At 37.7% G+C, this 22,400-nt stretch overlaps 3 protein-coding genes and 1 long non-coding RNA gene across 4 annotated transcripts; all 4 read left to right on the plus strand.

Annotated features, from left to right (window-relative positions):
* Positions 1–1,047: 1,047 nt before the first annotated feature.
* LOC110855646 (platelet-activating factor acetylhydrolase IB subunit gamma) lies at positions 1,048–2,162 on the plus strand. Its single transcript, XM_022104058.2, has 2 exons — positions 1,048–1,207; positions 1,421–2,162. Exons 1-2 carry the CDS (start codon positions 1,156–1,158, stop codon positions 2,005–2,007), a joined length of 639 nt encoding a protein of 212 aa, XP_021959750.1. The 5' UTR covers positions 1,048–1,155; the 3' UTR covers positions 2,008–2,162.
* Positions 2,163–4,280: 2,118 nt separating this feature from the next.
* LOC118437462 lies at positions 4,281–5,406 on the plus strand. The gene is made up of 2 exons (XM_035856480.1): positions 4,281–4,542; positions 5,112–5,406. The coding sequence occupies exons 1-2, from the start codon at positions 4,366–4,368 to the stop codon at positions 5,343–5,345; spliced, it is 411 nt and encodes a 136-aa protein (XP_035712373.1). The 5' UTR covers positions 4,281–4,365; the 3' UTR covers positions 5,346–5,406.
* A 6,951-nt stretch (positions 5,407–12,357) lies between these two features.
* LOC118437440 lies at positions 12,358–13,407 on the plus strand. Its single transcript, XR_004836111.1, has 3 exons — positions 12,358–12,871; positions 12,963–13,074; positions 13,138–13,407. It is a non-coding gene; the product is annotated as an uncharacterized LOC118437440 (long non-coding RNA).
* Positions 13,408–13,428: 21 nt separating this feature from the next.
* Positions 13,429–14,965, plus strand: LOC118437497. The gene is made up of 3 exons (XM_035856529.1): positions 13,429–14,440; positions 14,538–14,674; positions 14,750–14,965. Exons 1-3 carry the CDS (start codon positions 13,429–13,431, stop codon positions 14,855–14,857), a joined length of 1,257 nt encoding a protein of 418 aa, XP_035712422.1. The 3' UTR covers positions 14,858–14,965.
* Positions 14,966–22,400: the final 7,435 nt, after the last annotated feature.

Raw genomic sequence — 22,400 nt, forward strand, 5'->3', positions numbered from 1 at the left:
CGTATCCAATATTGGAACAGAAAATAACTAGGCCTGATTAAGCATGTATTTTGCCCACACGTAGAAATCACTCGTGACAATGAACAACATTGTGACGTACTGATTTAAAGCCAATATGTATATACCTATATTTTTTTCAAATTACAAAAATTGATGTTTACTTAGTTAGCATTGCATGGCACGCAAATGTATATGTTCACATGCAAGTATGCACTTGAGTACATGTGTACTTTGTTGCACTAAGATTCGCATTTGTATTTAAAATCAACAACAAAACAATCTACATCGGCATTATCAGTGGCCACGGGAGAAGTGTGGGCATCTGGGGATATTAACATTGTAGGATAGGAAGAGGACGGGTTTTTACAACATGCGCAGATGATGGGGATATTATTACTTGCTTCTGCGGCCACTGGACTCGACACTATGCTGTTGTTAATTTATACTACCACAATAATAACATAAGCATTATGAAATTGTAGCTATCTTGCATACATATTTACATACATACATGCATATATCATCTGATATAAATCAACATATTTATGCGACATTTATCAATTGAAATACTACACATATTGCCCACTATTGCATCTCCAGCACCTGTTGATAACTCGTCATAATTGTAATTGAAAATCATGCTCCAGCCACAACCTACTTATCGTAACCGTAATCAATACAATTAAAAAATGTTTGACACAATTATACTACACGAAACTGAGGATGGGATACACACCTGTATGGCTAAATTTGTCCCACGTTGCACACGACCCTTACATAAATAAATTATCTCAAGGGGAAGTTTTACATACGTCAACACGTCAAGATTGGAATGCAATATTGTCATTTCACTTGAGCTGGATAAATTATGCAGTATTATTCTTCTCTGGACGAGACCATATGAATTTGGAGTGATCGATTGACAACACCTTTATCTCAATAATTAATTAATTTTGCATTCCAAGATAAACAAATTACATAAAATACTGCACACAATAGGACATGCCACCGTATAAACATCATTTACTTATCTCTGTGGTTGACATTATTGATAAAAGTGGTCAGTATAAATACCAGTGGTTTGCACAATTTAAAATTAATTGGATTCGACGACATCATAATTCTCACAGCTCAATCAATTTCAACGTTTCAACCATGAAGTTACTGGTCCTCCTTGTCCTCTGCGGGTCCGCATTGGCTGTTCCAGGTTTGCAATTTTGCTTTAGAGAGCGTTCATATATTACGTCGTCAAGAAACGCATTTTTTTTACCACCCACCCACCCTTTCCCTGTTCTGCACATGACTAATCCTAAGATAGACACCCCATATGTACCCACCCACCTTTCTGATGACGTAATACATGGACGTCCCTTTCTCAACAATAACATTTAACCGACATTTAATTATTTGTCTCATCTAGCCCCGAAACAAGACCGTTGCACGAACGCCGTCTTCCTCGGAGACTCCATCACCGACGCGTTCGACAACGGAAACGGGGCCCCCGTCTGGCAACAATTTTACGCTCCGCTGGGCGCCGTCAACACGGGCGTTTCGGGCGACAGGACGACCACGATTATTGACCGGATTAACAATCAGGGCATCATCGATGGGCTCGGGGCTCACGTCGCCGTCCTCAAAATCGGGACGAACGATCTCTCCGGTGGCGTTCCAGAGACCACGGTGGCCCAAAATATTGGCCAGATCCTCAACCTGATTAAGGACAAGAATCGTGGCGTCAAAATCCTCCTGCTCGGAATCCTGCCGAGAAACGGGGTCGACATTCACAACAGGATTAGAAACGTGAACGCTATCATTCGAGGTTATGCGGATAATTTGAGCGTTTTCTTTCTCGATATGGAAACCCAGTTTCAAGGCGATGCGATCGGAACGGTGCCCACGGATTTGTTTTATGATGGGTTACATCTTACGCTGAGGGGTTATGAGGTCTGGGCGGAGACGATGAATAACCAGTTTTTCAATTTGGTCAATAACCCACTTTGTCCATAGAAAATTATACATACAAAAAATTTCGAAATTCGTACATATTCTTGATTTCTGAATATTTATATGTACAATTTTATTTGTACTGGGGATTGTATAAAGCAATCTAATCCATGCTAAAACGAAATGAGATTAAAGAAACCTAAATTAAGAGCCAGTTATATAAATTTCTTGTATTTACATATTTGTCACCATGTGGCTTACGCATACTTTGTACATATGTACATATTTGCATGCATGTGTACATACGCTATTTTTCTGTACAGTCTATTATTTAAATGTGGGTTACACACTCTACATAAACAAAATTTCCAAGCTAGAAAAAATAGAGAATCATGATACAACAATTTGGTAAAAATTGTCCAAAGTTGTATAAAATTTTACGCAAAGTGGGACAATTTTTACACAATTGTTTCGTGATCCAACTCAAATTCGAGTTAATTTTCGGAATTTAATTTAGAATGTGAATTAAAGCTTGATTGTGTGAAGCCTTCCAAATTTATTTGGTAATTATGAATTAAACATTAACATTAAGCTAAAAAAAACTTTCAAAAGTTATACCAAATACATACTTCCATGATGCATGATTATGTAATTAATAATAATAATAATAGTTATTGGTTAAGTATTCCACTATATATGTGTGCATGCGATGAAATTATACAGTCATATTCTCGTCATGTATGCATCTAGGTGCATACATATATCAATGCCTTACTTATTGGACATATGTACATACACATGCACATACATAAGATGAGACATACATAATTTGCATGCCAATGTATGTACTTATGTACTCTGGATGCACACTGTTTTCCCCACTAAGCATTTAATTTCATGCCCAAAATATGTACCTACCTACATATGCATGTGCATCTCACTGATGTACATAAATCAATACGCTTTATTAAGTAGCGTCAGCTACTTATTGTGATCACTTTGTCCGTCTGTCTGTCTGTCTGTCTGTCCGTCCGTCCGTCCGTCCGTCCGACCGTCCGTCCGTAAGCAGGATATCTTTAGAATGCCTCAACATAATTAGAAGCGGTTTTCGCCATTGTGCTTCTAATTTTTAGTTCTCGGTCGAGTTCGAAAATGGGGCAATCGGACCACCCCCCACAGCGCCAGGGGGTGTGGTCCAAAATTAAATTCACGTTAATTTTCATATGGGGTGTCATTTTAAAGGAAATTTGATCGCGATTTCAAGGACGTTAATATTTTTGACCTCATGACCTTGTGGACGAGGTCACAGGTCAAAAAGATACTTAATTGTCATATGGGGTGTCAGTTTAAAGGAAATTTGACCCCGATTTCAAGGACGTTAATATTTTTGACCTCATGACCATGAAGACGAGGTCAGGGGTCAAAAATATATAATTGTCAGATATGATGTCATTTTTAAGGAAATTTCGATCGTTCTGACGCTACATTTTTATATTCGTTTGTAAGGGTTTATTATTAATAGTTGTGTATAAAATAACAGATCTGAGGCATATGTACGAGGTAAGAAATTTAGACCAGTTTGGCTCAGCCAAAGGAAATATATGTTTAACTTCGTAAAAATGTGCAGCGTGGATTAAAAAGGCCTAATCACATTCCAGACTATTTTAAAGGGTTGGAAATTATCATATGTAAGTGACGATACAGTGTATGTATGTACATATGTATGCATCTATTTATAATAATGCATATTTTCCCAATTTGAATTCCACGAAAAGCGGATATGTATAAAGGGTTAAGTACGCTTACATATTTTTGTCCCATGTTTCACAATATGTATGCATTTGTATATGTATGTATGTATGCATGCACCGTCACTGGAGGCCTTTAGGCGTTTCAGTTGCTTAACGTGGCCAGCGAACCGAAGAGGAAGGGGTTAATACATATATTTCTGGAAATATACAAACTTAGAATCAGAAAAGCGACTCGCTTTAAAGTCTTTCTACACACACATTTGCAACAAACTTATCAACTTCTGCAATCGCAATATCGTTCTGAGACTAAACACGTCTGAAGAATCGTTTTTTTAAGATTTCAACCAATATGGCTCAAAGACCGGAAAAAATTTATACATCGAAAAACTGGGTGAGTACATAAAAGAGTTGAACTGAAGTTGCATTTTTAACTTGTTTTTATGCAAATATGCAAGCAATTTTGGAATTTAGAATATTAAATATTAATGGCTTGTATATTTACATACATGGCGTCGATATTTTTGACATTGTACCAGAATTTGCATATTAATTAATTACATGCCTTCCGCATTTTCAGCCCAAAGACCGACCAAGTGCTGCATCATTTCACCTTCGTGATGCCAAATTGACCTTTAGAAATCCCGGGGAGTCGATTGACTTTAAGTTCACCATGTCGGAAACTCTTCCATCTGGCGATTCTTTAAAGTACCAGGTCACTCTCCTGACCCGCCTCGTGTACGGAAAGTCCGTCGTCTTGGACGCCTTAATCGACAACGAGGACGGAAAACTGTTTGATCGTTACGGGTTACACAATTTGAAGGAGCTCGACTTTCGAAGGATGATTGGGGTATGGATGGACAATTTTTGTGGAAACTTACAAAAGGAATTTTGTGTTTTAGTTCAAAGAAAATTATGATTCTATGAAAGTTAATTTGGTTTATGACAGTATTTGTAGAAATTTACAAAGGATTTTTTAGTTCTATTACAAAGTTTGGTTCACCCAAATTTGAAATTCGTCTATTACCTTTATGTGTTAAATTAATTTGAGACCAAGATCGTAGGTGTATTTCTGTTGGATTTTTTAAACCAAATTGATTTTTTGAAGATTTTCGGGCATTCTTGCAAAGAAATTCGAAAAATCTAAAAAAAAATGTAGGACATGCGCCACCTAGCGGCTCACACTGTTTTACTATAAGTAATTAAAGGGATGACGCCACTAAATATGTGGCGCCTATTTCTGGCATTTTTTCTCATTTCTTTGTACCTTGCATTTCTTGGGTTTCCTTTGCTTTGGGCTTCCTTTGCTTTGCAGAGCAAAAAAAATCTAGCCAATCCACAAAAAATTAATCACTCCTTATTTAAAAAAAAAAATTGATCAATTATTTCAGAGTAATTAAATCAAATTTTCGTTTTCAGATTTTCTACGGTTACGACATGAACTACATTCAGAATGCGGATGAATTGTGGACTTTGTGGGGAATGGGGACCCTCTTCGAGGCCGAATCGGTGGAAGAATTTTGCTATATGAAATTAGCCGCTCCTGATTTATCGCTTCAGGTCGTTTACGAAGCAGGGACGGTGTACCCTGACGGCTCGATCAGTGATTTTATCATCTTGGAAAACGAATCGGTCAAAAAGATTGATAGATAAATATGTAACATCATTTTACTAGAATGATTTGTTTTGTTTCATGATGCATGGAAATTTACATATGAAACACGACATGACTTTTATTGAGATATGATTATGTATGTTCTTATTTAATTAATTAATGTTGGCGGTATTCATGATTCCGTTGTATTCTTGGTATCGTAAAATTAGTTCTAAGGTTTGTTAAGATTTGTAAGATTTTGAACCCTTGTTTTCTCTTTTCTTGAACTATTTTTGGGTGGTAAGGAAGCAAAGACAATTGTGAATACCCTCAGTAATTAAGAATAACCTAAATAAATGCAGATACAATATGCTCACATTGCGATTTTTGCGTTGCATTATTTATGGATATAAATATCTAGAATATATAGATGGCATATGCCCCTTAATACATAGAGTTAAATTCGCAGAAGTTTTGGAAATATTCATGCATAAACAAAAATAGTAAGCAGCTGCATGCGTAATAAATTTATAGATAAACACGGTCAAGAGGTCGTCGCACGTCGAAGTGATGGCACGTCTAAAACGATGGAAACAAAAAATTCGACACGTTTGACCGTTGGCGTCATCACCGTGGCGCCGTGACCTTACGACCTACAACGCCCACCTTCGAACTCATCCCATCCCCAAAAATTAGAAACACGCTTGCGAAAACCGGATGTCGAAATTCGAATTCGTTCTGCACAGTGTGTGCAAAAAGGCAGCCTTTTTGCTTTTTCTACATGCCTTTTTGCCTTTTTCAATGCCTTTTTGCCTTTTTGCGTGCCTTTTTGCCTTTTTGATGCCTTTTTGCCTGTTTGATGCCTTTTTGCTCGACTTTTGAGATTGAACCCGATTTATTGTCGTTTATAACGTATTAAAGAAATTGCGGAATCTGCAATATGTTTTTAAAATTGTATTGGAGGGTTCTGACTTTCATCAATACTTCAAATTAGTTGAATACTTTTCCCCAAATATCTTCAGCGTTGTTTCTACATCGCCATCAGCTTAATTAAACAAATTTTGACAAATTTTGAGCTCATATTTTCGAAAAGTATTAAAAACGCAATGAATAACTTTCACTTTAATTTTATCACGGGACTCTCGTCTCATGTCGCCCCAAATTAGCAAAAGGGCAAAAAGGCAAAGAGGCAGGCAAAAAGGCACTGCCTGCGTTTTTGCTCTGCACACACTGGTTCTGCAGTTATCGTGGATACGGACGGACGGACGGACAAGACATTTCCATAAAGGGGTTTTCACCCCTGAATAAAAAACAATGCAAAAGTGTGAGAACAAAGAGTCTCAGCCTGCCCCTGTTTCACCATTGTGGTGGCAAATCTGAATTTTAAGCACTTGGCGACAACAACACCGGAATTTTAACAGCTGGTAATAATTTCAAACTTTATTTAATTATATTCCAATCCATAACATTATTCAATTACGTATTAAAATCCCTAGTCATATGTAAAAGTCTTAACTTTTGTTTATAGACCATCGATTTTCAAAGTGCAGATATCTTATCGGTGCCACGAGGTAAATCTAAGTATTCATTCTTCAAGGAAATTTTTCTCGAACGACGATAATAAAAATATATTATTTATTTACCCTTCGGGCTTTTTTTAAATATTAACGTCACCAAATTACAGAGGGACGACACGAGAACGAGATGGAGGCCTTAGGCCTTGGCGACCGAGTTGTTGGAAGAGGTCGAATTCCTGAAAAAATTTGTAGCTCGGAGTCGACAAAGGATTTGCAAAATTTCTGAAACCATTTCCGAACATGATAACCTTGGTAATTTAATATTAATTGACTCATTTATAAATTGATCTTTAGAGCAGGAAGTACCTACTTGATTTTAATGTTTTCGATACATTTTAAATCCAGATGGTAAACGCAGAGTTATTACAGAACTGCTACAGCTGCTTGATGACATTTTGGCTTTGCCGTTTACTGACGACTTGATCGTCGCCACTTCGGAGGGCCAACTTCAAACTATCACGGATCCGTCGGGTCGCAGTCCGGCAAACGATGATGCCAGCGGTCTCGCTCCGATTTTGACGAAACCACGATAATTATCTAGCCTCACATAAATAATTAAACACGTGTTTTAGGATTTTTCATAATGCTCAGTTTAAACGAAATTATGACGGAATCCATTAGTGAGTATTTCCAGTTTTATCGTGAAATTTTTCTCGCGAGGGAGATGAATATAAATTTTCGCATACGGATTCCATCATAATGTCGTTTAAACTGACGCATTGTGAGATGCATACTAAATTTATCAATACTTAAATCGGCCAGAATTTTAGAAACGACTTTATACTCACATCCTATTTAAATTTAGTAATAGAAACATCCCTCCAAATTAGTTCGAAACAGCAGCAGCGATTTTGAAACCACCCCTTCCCTATCCTAGTACTCATGCTAAGCTTAATAAGAGTAAGATAAGCGAGTCGCTTAAAGCGACCCAATTCCACCTTCTTGATGACGTAACGACGCAATATATGGACGTTCTCAAGGAAAATTCAGATTACTGCGAAGAATTAGTCACACTCTGCCCCAGTATCACCGCTGGTTAAAAATCTGAATTTTAAGTACTCGTCGATAACAATACAGGAACTTCAACAGCTGGTAACAAGCCTATTGTATGTTGGTTGAGTTCACTGCAGATTTCGTCACATGACTGCCAGGGATGCAGTGCCGAAGCTATGAATTTACGCCCATACTGAAACCTGAAAATTGAATGTTTGTTTGTTTGCATAATGTGCGTCGAAATATGTCACCATGAAATATAGTTGGTTACCATTCGAATTGCTATAAATTTTGATTTTTCCCGCCAAAATTTATAGCAATTCGAATGGTAACCAACTATATTTCATGGTGACATATTTCGACGCACATTATGCAAACAAAAAAACATTCAACTTTCAGGTTTCAATTTGGGGGCCCCGTTCGGGCCCGGTAATTAACACTTACGGCACTGCATCCCTGACAGTCATGTGACGAAATCTGCAGTGAACTCAACCAACATACAATAGGCTTGGCTGGTAATATTTTCAAATTTTATTTAATTAAATTACAATCCATGTTTTACTACGTATTCAAATCATTTCAAATCGTTTGTTAAAGTCTTAATTTTTGTTTATAGACCATACATTTTCAAAGTCAACATCTGCAAAGTGCGGAGATCTTACCAGTGCCACGCCACTTACGAGGTAAATTTAAGGATTTGGATTCATTTCTTAGAGAAATCTTTTGAATTGATAAATAAAAATATCTTATTCATTGATTTCTCCTTCCGGCTTTTTTTTCAATATTAACCTCACCAAATTATAGGAGGACGACACGAGATGGAGCCCGACTTGGCGACCGAGTTGTTGGAAGAAGTCGAATTCCTGAAAAAATTTGTAGGTCGGAGTCGACAAAGGATTTGCAAAATTTCTGACAGCATTTCAGTACTAGATAAATTTGGTAATTTAATATTAAATTAACTGCTCAAAATTAATCTTGAGAGCAGAAAGTGGCAGTTTATTTTAATATTTTCGATAAATTTTATATACAGACGGCATCACAAATCTGCTACAGCTGCTTGATGACATTTTGGCTTTGCCGTTTACTGACGTCTTGACCGTCGCCACTTCGGAGGACCAACTTCAACTTCAACTTCAACTGGGTAGCAGTCCGACAAACGAGTCGCATGTCGACGACGGTGACCATGACTCGGTTGACGATGGAGTCGAGGTGGACGAAGAAATGCGCTCGTCACCAAGTCCAGAAGACGACGACGAACAATTTTGCAATGTGGACGATGACGAAGACTTTGGGATTATTGAGCAACCAATTGGAATTGGACCCTCGTAATAACCGCGGTACGGATTTGGATTTCGGTAATTCGTTAATACTTAAATAGCAATTAGTTAAGTAATAAATTTAACAAGATTGTGATGCATCCATAGATTCCGGAGCAAAGTCGGAGGAGACTCCGTCTTCCCAAACCGTAATTAGTGTTATAATTAAAAATTGGTATAATTTCATTTTTAGCGATACATTTAAAATTATGCATGTTCCTAAAAACCGAATCCAGATGGATCCTAAGCAAAAGCAAGGGAAAAAGAATTTTAAATGTCCCGAATGCTCAAAAACATTCAAAACCAACAGCAAGTTCGCTGGACACATGGGCACGCACGAGCCCGAGGTGAAATGTGAGGTGAGTCTTGAATTTGAAATTACAAATTTGTATGATAATTCATAATTTATCTAATTTGGTTTGTTCAGATCTGTAGGAAAATTTTGAAAAATCCAGCCAGTTTGTCTGCTCATATCGGAAGACTTCACACCAACCACCAAGACCACCCAAGTTGCGATATTTGTCACCGGGTGTTTGCCACGTCCTCCGGTTTACGTCAACATATTGACATCGTTCACAGAAGGATAAAACGCCCCCGTTTCCCATGCACGTTTCCCGGCTGTGAGAAAACTTACAAATACAAGGAAAGTGTTTCGAAACACGTGAAAATCGAACATGCCGAGAATCCGGTCCGATTTCGGTGCACACTTTGTAGCAAAGAATTTAAAGCCCGGGTCTATCTTGAGACTCACATTCATACCCACACCACCGAGAAGCCATACCAGTGTTCCACTTGTGGGATGGGTTTCCCCCGAAAGAATAGCCTGAACCGTCACGAGGTATGTGCATAATCCACCGTAGAGGCAAATACTTGCAAAAGCTTTACACATACTAGATAATAGATAAATACATACCTATACCTGTTTAAAAAACATATCATTATTTTAGATTTCTTTGAGTCATCCTTTATCTTTTTGCTAAACCCAACTAGATAACTTTTTATCATCATTAAAATATCAAAATTTCCAGTTTTCCAAATTAAATGATGGGTTTAGCATTACAATAGAGGAAAACTGGAATACAAAAATTATCTGCTTTCTTGTGTCCCCATTCACTTGCATAATTATTTTACAGGGCACCCATCTCAACGGAAATGAAAATCAGGGGAATTATCCGTGTGCTCTTTGTGAGAAAAAATTCCGCACAGCCTGGGACATTAGAAGGCACGTGGGTGTGATACACCCCACGACCAAGGAGAAAATTCATTCCTGCGACAAATGCAAGTTTTTCCCTATCTTCCCATGGTTAGCCAGCGTTACGAAGTTTACGAACAGCGCCTCACCGATGGGAAAAAGCATCCAAAATGGGCAGATTTTACAGAGCGAGCTAGCATTCTTCTACTTAACTTGCATCAAATAATTCAGGAAAGAAAGAGGACTTCATAAATTGTCATCTCCCTGAAAATTTTCATTTCTAAGTCTACAATCAAAACCAGCTAGCCGCGGAAACGCAGAGACAGAGGCCAAAGGGTCAATATAAATACCCCTGCTTCATGCAAGGCTAATGTCCTCAGATGTCCTTGCAGATCCAAGCTGAGTACATATTCTTCAAAATAACTAATCAGGAAAAATATGCATGCCGTTCATCAATTGCAAGTCTACGTCAAGAATTTTTCATGAACCAAGACGCGAATTGAGACGCTAGGGACCGTGCGTAAAGTACATGCTGAATTCTGGAAGAATTATGAACTCTTCAAAATCGGGTACGATTTTATAATGAACATTATTGGAAGGATCTGGTGACATTTCACCCAAAGTTGATGACGTACTTTATGCACAGTCACTTGCCACTCCCGGGAAATGGAAACGAATTATTTCGCGACAGGAATGTGCAAATATTTTCTACATTCCTATTCAGTTTTTCAAATTGATGGTTTCCATTCCACATGATTCTCATAGTGGGATGGTCAGTTTTAGGCCTGCAGACCCAAAGGCAAAATTTTGGTTGCCGGGAATGAAACCACCACCACTACGTCTCACTTTGTTTCACACTTTGTCTCACATCCAGCTCACGTTGTTTCGCATTTCATGAAACCAATGCTGGCTGCTGCATGGTTTCGTTTGCATTGATACTTTCATGGTTTTATTACTGCGTCAATGCCTGTACATAAAATAATTATATTGTATGATTGTACATAGACACAATGAAAACCTACACAGTGCATACTACAGCCCGAGTCAGGGGCAGAGTCCCTGACTCGGTGAGTCTGAGTTCTAAATTTTTCTCCGAATTGACCAACATAATATTACAGAACTCCGTGAAGTTCATAGTTAAATGTTTGTTCGATTTTCTACTATTTGGTATCAAATACTTTAACATCTTGAACTTCCAAACCTGTGTGTGCTATCTAAAAGTGGTTTTTATCCCCCATACCAAATTTCAGATGGAAACTTTTAATAACCTATCAGTACAGCTTTGCATAGCTCGAACCAGCATTGCTTAGTAAACCCATGTTTACTAATTTTCTATAAAATTATGTGCTCCTATTTTGCACTAATTCTTGACTCCATTCTAAATTTCAACTGATTATATCAACTTTTAGAAATCGGTAGGGGTCACCCTCTAATGCCCCTCTGGCCAATTTTTGTTCATATTTAACTTCATATTATTTCATAAGAAAGCAGCAAGGATCTCTTGGTCCAAGTTTCAGCTTTCCATGTTAATTTCGGAAAATCGGCGGGTCCCCCGATAGGATCCTTCCAGATGATTTTTTTTAAATTCTAATGTATTCTCTTCCAAGCAATCAGCAACCTAAATGCCAAATTTAGACTCGATATAATGATTTTTAAAAATCGGTCTGGGTCACCTCCTCGTATCCCTTCAGACGATAATTTTTCTAATTTGAATTTATATTCTTCCACTAAGAGTCATTAGCATTCAGCAAGCTCTATACCAAATTACAGCTTTCTAGCACAATTTTGAAATTTTGGTGCATAATATCCCACCCACTCCGATGACCCCCACCGGTCATCCACTTGACTGATTTCGCCCATCTTCGAACTCGTTTCCTAACTTTGTCCAATATGCATATGGTAGTAGAAATGTCAAGTCAATCGGTTCAGTCGGTCAATTTGGCTCTATCGTGCCGGACAGACGGACGGACATGACGGTTCTATAAGCCCTGACTCGGGCTAAAAAGTGTATCATTTTCTTGCTGTTTACCATATCGGTAGCAAATTTTTACGGACCGGTATAAGTTTAATACTAAGCGGTAGCAAATTTAATACGAGAAATCAATATCTGCCTGACCATGCCAAATTTCTAACCGTGGACACTAATTATGGAAAATAAGTGCTGTTGCGAAGAATTTACTTTAAAAGGTCTCGTGGAAGAGGGGTGTTTTATTTATTTTTGGATTAAATATTTATTAAAGTGGACAGAAGTTTTGACGAGAAACATGAGTGCACGTGCGTTTCATGTAAACAGTGCACTATTTGAGTATGCGTGATGGAGTGGTGGTGGAGCGGAGCGCAGCGTTACACTAGGATCTAGGACAGAATTTGACAATTTTTGCCTTTGGTTCTCAACGCAGAAATCCTACCAACGTACTCTGTGAAACTGAGCAGTTGGCGCCCAACAATTTTTCAAATTAACAGTAATTAAGTCCACCTTGTGAATATTGATCAGTTTCAACGAAAGGGTAAGTCCTTGCAGAGCATTTGTAATTTTAAGAACTTAAAATTGTTTGAAAAATTAATACTAACCAGATTTATTTATCAAATATGAAATAGAAACATTTGCTGAAATTTTGAGAGTTTCGTTAGATAAGGATTCATCTTGGGTGACATGGAGTCCGTTCGAGAGGAAATGACCGTGAAAGAGAACCCACTGAACAATCAGATTGTAAGTCTAAAATAATTTTATCCTCATTAAAAAAAGATGTTAAACTATTTCGCGAACTTGCAGATTTTAACGGAAATATTCAAATGGGCATCAACTCCTTTAAAAAATTGTCGCCTGGTTTCGAAATTTTGGAACGAAACTGTTCTCTCCCTTCCAAATACCAGACTTGCCTTAAAGCTGACCCGTAAAGAAGATTCTGGCGAAAATTCGTCCCAAGATTCAGACCAAGATGAATCTACTATCGAAGATTCCGAAGCTTTCCAATATTTCGGAATGTGTTGCACCTTAGTGGATGGCCGACTCGCGAAACGGATCAGCGCAGCAAGTGACCTCCTTTCCTTTGACTGGAAGCTGATGCACATTTGCGACAAATTCAGTGATCGCATACAAATTTTAAAGCTTTGCATAGAGGGTGGAAATTCGCTAAAACCTATTTTTCAAGTTTTGAAAAATTGTTGTCCCAATTTGAAACAATTGCGAATTGAAGGTAAATTTATCCAAGCCAAGGATCTGGATCTATTTTCACCCGGAGAGCTGCCAAAAAAACCGAACTTGACCCTGTTCTCCCTCACTTGTTGGAATTTCTACCCGGAAATCGAGTTTGTCACGGCCCTCGCCAATTTCATCCAGCTGGTCGTCAAGGCTTCACCAAACTTAAAGGTGGTCACCATTCCGTGGGGGTTCTATCCAAACTTGCCAAAATCCAAGCATCTCGAATCCTTAACCATTGCGCTGGATAACGTCTACCCAAGTGACGTCGCGGACACCCAAAACGTTTCAAAACTGTTGGAAATGTTGCGCCAAGTCGATAACCATCTCGTCAACCTGTGCTTCGGCACAGATCAAAACCAATATATGCTGGTACCCTCCGAAAACTACGATTTCAAAAAGTTTAGATTCCGCTTGTCGAGAAGGATGCCGAAATTACGAAAGTTTTCCAACCGTATCGTCGAAATGTTTCAGTGTGCCGACTTTTTGCAAAATATTGAAATGATGCCCTCCGTGGAAACTTTGCTGATTGGCAGAGAACTGAAAGAGTTGCGAAGTGTGGATGAAATTTTGAGAGGAATTTGCGACAAGAAAATGATCCTGGCAGGTGTACGGAAGTTGGAGCTTATCGAGCTGTACGATCCCAGACTGCTGGACGGAGTGGCAACCGCATTTCCGAACGTGGAGGCGTTGGAGATGAATCGCTTGTGGGTGACGGACTTCGAAGCGGAAGTGACCAGATTGGAGGTGGACGTCATCCTGGAGGGGTGTCGGGGTTGGGGGAGGTTGAAACGTTTGAAGGTGACGCTGCCCAAGTATCCCACGGAAATGGGGGCCTTTATCCAGGCGCTTTTACAAGGGAGGGAATTGTTTCAACGTTAGTGTGCAATTTTCGGAAAAAATAAGCTACTTACATAATTTGCATGCTGAATTGCTGAGTATGAATTTTCTAATATCATGTACTTCAATTTCAGGTCTTGCAACTTTAGAAATTAATACGTACGATGGAGATTTTGGGACGTACGAGTTGTCCGAGGTTGAGATGGATATGTTTAAACAACTCCTGCTCGAAATGGATGGAATGGACAGGGTCACCATTCATAAAATTTCTGTAAGCTATTTATTAATTGTTTTTTAATATTGTTATTGACCCAAATTTATTTGTAATTACATATTTTGTTTCTAGTTCGGTGAGGACCTCGTCGAAAATATATTGACTTTCATGGAGTCAAACAACCTGGATGTGGGGAAATTTAGGCTGTACGACGGATCACCGTACCGTGTTGGGGATTAGTTGACAATAAACTTAATTTTGGTCTAGACTATTTATCTATGGTCATCCCTTCCTTGTAAACAAACAATTTATAAATTTTACAAAGTTTGTCTAGCAATTAATTAATTAAACTTCATATGCATTTCTTGAAAATTCGTAAATAAATTTTCTTTACTCCGCTTTATTTTTGGGAGGGTTTTAGTTTGATTATTATTTTTTATTTGTCATGATTATCTACATCTACTTGTAAAGGAAAAATATGCATCAATCACAGATTATAAATAAAAATATATACACTACATTGCACTTTTTTTCATGAACAAAGACGTGGATTGAGACGCTGGAGACCGTGCATAAAACATGTGGTTGATTTGTGGAGATTAATTCTCTGAGAGTTACACCCTTGAAAATTGGATAGCTGATTTGTTCCCATCTTATAATGAGCATTGAAATGATCCGGTCACATCTAGTCAAATATTGATGACATACTTTATGCATGATAAATTTGCAAACTCGGCTGCCGGGTATGGGATGCAGTCAGTCAGCAGTTCGGAGACGAGAGAAAACGGCAAATATTTTGCGGATTGCTTTTCACTTTTCATTTCAGTTATTAAAATTAAATCGATTGTGAAGATTGGTCAATGTCTAAGGAAAGAGTAAGTCTACTGACCCTTTGCACTTTGTCATTCCAAGAATTTAAAATATTTCAAAAATGAGTAAGAAAAAATAATTTGAAAAACATTCAAAATTTTAAAGAATTTCTGCTCGAGCCAACGCTGGAATGGAACCAGCGCCCGATCTTCGAAATTTGCGCCCGGGGCAAGATCGCGACGGCGCCCCTATGGTGGAATTTTTCACGCGGTATCTACTTTGAATGCATTTTTCGCCAACACTTTTTTAATGCGATTTAAGTTTTCCACGCTAATTCAGAGTTAATTTTTTGAAACGATTCTTATATTGCTATCATTATAAAAATGAGGGTGCCTTTCTAGATATCTACCAGTCATTGCTTCTTTCGGTCAAGTCAAACTATAACGAATTAACTAGATAAATAGCAGCCGTAAAACTCCTGGTTGCATAGAAAATTGCATGCTTATGTAGATCTAAAAATTAGAATATGTACAAAAATAAATCCATGTGTCTTGTTTTAGTCTAGTGTCACTTGTCGAATTTTGACAAATATTCCATAGTTATGTGTCCAGAACCGTTTTTGAGTTGAAAAATGCATGTTTCCGAGCTAATTGATTTGGTTCTATAATTTCTAAAATTGGGGCAATTTCATTAACATCAATGATTTAAAACCGACAAGTTTTCAAAGTCAAATTACTGATAAAATACATACATGTTTATATTAATATTCTGCGGTAACATGTTTTCAATTGCTTAATCGCGCAAACTTTCGAAGAGTTTAGAATCCTTAATTTAATTTCGGATACTAAATAAGTTTTGGAATTAACGACTTTTTAACAAATTTGTCAAGGATCAGAAAACCCCCAAAAACATGTTACATTACCTGTGGTGATATCTTATATTTGTTCAGTTTCGTGTACTTAAAATTGATTGTCTTCAGAGATCTGTGGACGGATTGGAGATAATGGCCCTTTAAGGTTTCAAATTAGTGTAGATTAGTTAAAATTCTTTATTGTACGTGTCTATCTGAAATGCAGATTTTTTTCTGATGACTTGCGACATCTTAATAAACTTCATTAAACAGTAAACACAAATTGACGTTTCGAAATTTTCAGTTTTTGGCCTACGAAAGTTGTCAGAGGAAATTTTTTTCAAGTCTAGGATACGGATTTATTCTTATACCATAATAATCTTCCAAAAAAAATAAAATTAAAATTAAATAATAATAATAAATTAAAAATGTCTTGTCCCAGATCGGCTTTCTGTGCCCTGTCCATCCACTCAGCTTAAATATTTACAGCTTTCCTTAAAAAATTGTCATAAAACAGGCCAACGAAATGGGATCAGTTAGAAGTAAATAAGTGGCGCGCGACATTGGGTCTTGAGGCTCAGCTACATACAAGCGCGATTCGATTTTTGCCATACTTGAGCATCTCAATAGTTTGTTTACATATTGTTATGTAACAACTGCACTGTTCGTAAATAGCATCTTAATATTCTTCTGGTGCATTTGTGAAGTACAAGAAACCTACGAAAATTCCGAGGGCGCCTGTCGGCGCCCTCAGAATTTGGCGCCCTGGGCAATTGCCCCGGTTGCCCCCCCCCAATTTCGGGGCCTGAATGGAACCTTATCGAGAGGAAAGGACCGTGGAAGAGATCGCATTAAATAATCCCATCGTTAGTCTAAATTATTTTAAACCAATCAAAAAAGAGTTTAAAGATTTTTTTTAACTATTTTGCCAACTTGCAGATTTTAACGGAAATATTCAAATGTGCATCCACTCCGTTAAAAAATTGTCGCCTGGTTTCTCACCTTTGGAACGAAACTGTCCTGTCCCTTCCAAATACAAGACTTGCTTTAAAGCTGGACGATAACAGCGCATCTCGGAACCATTCCTTCCAATTCTTCTCGCTATGTTTTACCTTAGATGACCGACTCACAAAACGGATTAATGCGATAATCGATGACCTCTCGGACTGCAAACTGCTCCACGTTTGCGACAAATTCAGTGATCGTGTCGAAATTTTAGAAGTTTCCATTTACGAAGAAAACTGCCTAAAATCCGTGTATCAAGTTTTGAAAAATTGCTGCCCCAATTTGAAACAATTGCGAATTGAAGGTTTATTTGACGAGCCAAACAATGTCAACCTTTTTCTATCCGGAGACGAACAAATTCTCCCCGTAAAACCGAATTTGACCTTGTTCTCCCTGAATTGCTGGGATTTCAGCCCGGAAATCCAGTTTCACAAGGTTCTCGCCAATTTCATCCAGCTGGTCGTCAACGCCTCGTCAAATTTAAAAGAGGTCACCATTCCGTGGGGATTCTACCCAGATTTTGCAAATTCCAAGTGTCTCGACTCCTTAAACATATCGCTGAATCATGTCGACCCAATTCAAATCGCGGACATCGGGAACATTTCCAAATCTCGGAAATGTTGGGTCAAGTCAATGACCAGCTGGTCAGCCTGTCTTTAGGCACTCTTTGTGTAATTGACGGTTATAACGAGCCGAAACCGCTTCTTCAACTACCATATCAAGACAACGATTCCGAATTGCCACCTCCAATCAGATTCGTCTTGACAAAAAGGATGCCGAAATTACGAAAGTTTTCGAACCGTTTCGTCGAAATGTTTCGGTGTGCCGACTTTTTGCAAAATATTGAAATGATGCCGTTTCTGGAAACTTTGGTGATTGGGAGAGAACGGGAGGAATATTGTGTGGACACAATTTTGCGACGGATTTACTATGCGAAAAAGATTTTTCCAAGTGTGAGGAAGTTGAAGCTTATCGAGCTGTACGATCCCAGACTTTTGGACGAAGTGGCGACCGCGTTTCCGAACGTGGAGACGTTGGAGATGGTTCGCTTGTATGAGACGAGGTTTGAGCTGGAAGTGAATAGATTGGAGGTGGGCGTCGTGCTGGAGGCGTGTCGGTGTTGGGGGGGATTAAAACATTTGAAGGTGACCCTGAGGGGGTATCCAGTAGAAATGGTGGCGTTTCTCCACGCGCTTTTTCAAGGGTGGGAATTGTTTCAACGTAAGTACCATCTTCTCGTGGAGAAAAAATTGAAAACATAAGATCATTTGCATACTGAGTAAAATTTCAATTTCCTTTGTTTGTTTAAATGTCAATTAAAATTTCAGGGCTGAGAACTTTGGAGATTATTACGTGGTATGAAGATTTTGCGAGACCAGAGTTGACTCAACGATCATGGTATCCTATAGTGATCTGTATTCGCTGAAGTAATATGGAAAAGTTTCAATGGTTGAGTTTTTATCCGAAAGTAATAATTGGTTTCAAAGTCGTTTCATAATTTGAGAATGGCAGAAAGGATGAAATTAATTTTGCATTGTTTTTTTATAATCGATTATATAAGTAAACCTTGATTATGGCACTTTTCGTTACGTAAAAACAGGGTTTGATCAAGGCTAAAAAGTGCGTTGTTGCAAAACGGATGTTTTTGTTAGTCATGTCCTTAAATGGGGGAGTCAGAAGGGGGGGGGGAAGTGCGGTGTAAATTTTTTACATTAAATAATAAATAAACAGCCCCTTATTATGGATATTTGTACATATTTAAATCAGTTCGGCTGGAAGTAATTATTTGCAGTGGCCGCGGACGCGTGAGGGGATAAAGACGGAAAATTTGTCGTGCGACCATGTCCCCCCCACGGTCAGTGGGCCTTAATAGATTTGACATATAGATTTGTAATGATAAAGTACTGAATAATGTATTTCTTTTTTGGCACAAAGTCGCCAAATATTTTGACCTATGTTATGACCAATACTTTATTTTATCTATTTTATGATTATCAATAATATGTAACCATTCATGAATGTGCAAAGGCTGTTGGCTATGATGCAATAAATAAATTATTTATTATTTATTAATAGATTTGACACAAATATTTTCTATTTGAACTAAATTCATTCAAAAATTGAAATTTGAAGGGAGAAATTACGAAATAAATAGGTCACCAAGTGATCTGGAGAAAGTGAAAATCTTCACGGAATTTATATCAGCTTTGAATTGTCCCCAATTCGACAAATGGTAACAATATTGTTCCCCACTTTGTACCAATAAATACTTACATACCTGCGCGTCTTATAAGAGCGTAGCGTGCTTAGAGCCCCGAGTTAGAAGTCAAGCACAGATCGCAGATCTTGGCAGGATTTCTCCTGGGTAAAGGATGTAGATCTGTGTAATCACAAAACAATCAAACCAAAACGTGAATCCGTACCCGTGGCTGGCGAATTCAGTGAAACTTCGCATCTCATATATGTATGTATCATTTTACGATTTGGAAGTGTTGTCAACCACGCGTTGTACGATGACAGGTGTAAGATGATGACACGTGTGATAAACTCATCACCTCCAATAAATGGATGACAAAGTAAGAGAATGGTGAATTAGAATTGTAAGACAGGGCACAGATTTGCCACTACTTGATGTTAAATATGTAAACATTTGGTAAAGATAAATATAAATGGTTACAATTTTTTTTATAAGCTTTAAATTATATGTAATATCGTCTATTTAATTATAATCTTGGTATTTTTCTAATTTATGTATGCAAAAAATAGGTTATATTTACAAATGGTTTGATAAATTGGAGCGATTTTTTGCCCACATTACAGCCCTTAAATAGCACGATCCCTTAGGAAATTATCCGTTTGTATCGATCAAAAGATGTCTTGACCATGCAGAGTATTTATTGCTTGAGTCAAATAGAATAAAAATCTACTTATTCAGTGCTTTTGGACAAAAATTATTTGTCAAAAAGGCTTAATAACTAATTAAATAATCAATTTATTAAGAAGTGAAGTCGAGTAAGAAATGAAATAAATTTCAAATAAAATGACTGAATATGAATGAAAGTCTAAAGTCAGACTGACTTTAGAATGAAAACTATATTTTTGACCAGGTATGGACTGGATGTCCCGAGTTCCTTGCAGTGATTGCTTTGTAGTAGAGGAAACGAAACAGTGGACGGATGTTGACTAATATACATAAATGTGTATGCAGACTTATGGGCACTTTCTCCCCGAGAGAAAGTGAACACTAGGATAAAACCGGGTTTCTGAGAGACTCCGGGTCCTGTCAGCCAATGCTTACGAAAGAGATGATTCTTATCCCAAAATCCGACTTGTGCTTTATATTCTCGCCATTTAAATAATCACATTCGCCCCGGAGGACCGAACGACTTTGGCGAAGACAACACGAAGGACCCCCGTCCTTTAATGATGAACCGGATAGATAAAAATCATTTAAATATACGTACGAAGCTAAAAAAAATTTGCAAAATGTAAAAACAATAAAATATGCCAAAAAATGTAAGACGCAATAACGCTTTTGTTTTTTGTCGAACACTGGTAGCAAATAATTGGCCATTATTAATGCATATGTACATTTGAGGGCCGTTCATAAATTATGTAACGCGGCAGGGATGAGAGGAGATCTAAAGCTCAAATGTGATATGTGACACGTGTTTCGGGGGAGGCAACAAAATCGTGATTTTTTGCATCACATAATTTGTGAACGACCCCTAACTTTACGAAATCATATCGCCCTCGAGACAATAGCTTCGACGTCACTGTAATTTAACAAAGACGGCATTGTGATTTTCAATTTCACATTTTTTGTAATGGCTCAAACGACGACAAAATTTGAGAGGTGACCTCTCCCAAAAAGAATAACCCGGGTGGAAACCCGAGCTCCATTTCTGATCACCAGACGAAAACTGCGCGTAACGACGGCTGAAGGGGACAAACATACATATGTATGACATGAGGTTTTTCATTTATGTAAATAAAATTGTAACAAGTTTTAAAAAAATTATCGTTTTTGATGAGCATAATTAGATTATTGGTTAAAGAGAGTGCTGGTGGTAGATTCATATAAAGTAAAAAAAGTTGAACAATTACAGATTCAGTGTCAAAAAATATCCGATCAGGTTATCAAAAGACGGATATCCGACTCATCGATTTTCAATACAGCTAAATTGAGCTTCACGTCGAAACGCCAAGGTCATGTTGCACTGCACATTTGTATTTCTTGATTAAAAATAATTTATTTCATCAATCTGAGCAATGGACATATGTAGATCATCTTTTAAATTTAAATTAAATTAAATACACGTAAAAAAATATGTTCCCGGTTAACTTAATAAATTTCTGACAAAAAATTCCTCCACTTTATTCATCTCCACCTACTAAGACCACCACATCCGATCTTTTCCGACTCGGCAGTTTGAACCCGCTCTTCCGCTCGCCTATTTTATGCGTGTTCCTCGAATGCAGGGTGAGCGACCTAGGCGCTTCCACACCCCGCCTGGTCGCAGGTGAAGGGCCGCTCGCCTGTGTGGACTTGTCGCACGTGCGCCTGCAGCTCGACGTTGGAGTGGTACCTGCTCAAAAAATTAGTTTTCATTCAATACTCAATATAAAGTTAGTCCTCCCAATTTATGAGTGAAGATTTTCATTCATAGTGACTCATTTTTGTTCAAATTCATTTCATTTCACTTCACTTTTCTTTAAACAGCTTTCTCGCTGACGTAACGTTTACTTACCTAATCTTGAATTCAGAGTGCATTTACTTTTCAAAAAAATAACATCATTTTTACCGCATGACTTATTTATCACCAAAATTGAGACATTTTTAACCATTTCTCGGATCCCGGAATTTATTTTAAAATTCTGTATATTAGGTAGACCACATATTTTTTTACATCTTCGATTAATTTATCATCGTAAGAATGATGACAGTGCGTGATACGCTGCAATATTTGCAACCAATTACGTATATATTGTCTATGCGATTTTAGTTCTCATTAATTTTTTGCAATTATGAGTAAACGTATTATGGAAACTGGTCGTTTATGCCATGTGACTTTTATAGAATAAAAATTCTGCAATAACCCTTATTGAAAAGGGATT

The sequence above is a fragment of the Folsomia candida genome, unplaced genomic scaffold (assembly GCF_002217175.1).
Source record: "Folsomia candida strain VU population unplaced genomic scaffold, ASM221717v1 Fcan01_Sc013, whole genome shotgun sequence".
Lineage (NCBI taxonomy): Eukaryota > Metazoa > Arthropoda > Collembola > Entomobryomorpha > Isotomidae > Folsomia > Folsomia candida.

Bases quoted from the DNA above. Each gene is read 5' to 3' on its own strand.
- LOC110855646 (XM_022104058.2), top strand. From the start codon at position 1,156: ATGAAGTTACTGGTCCTCCTTGTCCTCTGCGGGTCCGCATTGGCTGTT. The intron at 1,208-1,420 runs GTTTGCAATTTT...TGTCTCATCTAG, and splicing joins GTCCGCATTGGCTGTTCCAG to CCCCGAAACAAGACCGTTGC.
- LOC118437462 (XM_035856480.1), top strand. From the start codon at position 4,366: ATGTCGGAAACTCTTCCATCTGGCGATTCTTTAAAGTACCAGGTCACT. The intron at 4,543-5,111 runs GTATGGATGGAC...TTTCGTTTTCAG, and splicing joins ACTTTCGAAGGATGATTGGG to ATTTTCTACGGTTACGACAT.
- LOC118437497 (XM_035856529.1), top strand. From the start codon at position 13,429: ATGCACATTTGCGACAAATTCAGTGATCGCATACAAATTTTAAAGCTT. The intron at 14,441-14,537 runs GTTAGTGTGCAA...CTTCAATTTCAG, and splicing joins AGGGAGGGAATTGTTTCAAC to GTCTTGCAACTTTAGAAATT. The intron at 14,675-14,749 runs GTAAGCTATTTA...TTTTGTTTCTAG, and splicing joins TCACCATTCATAAAATTTCT to TTCGGTGAGGACCTCGTCGA.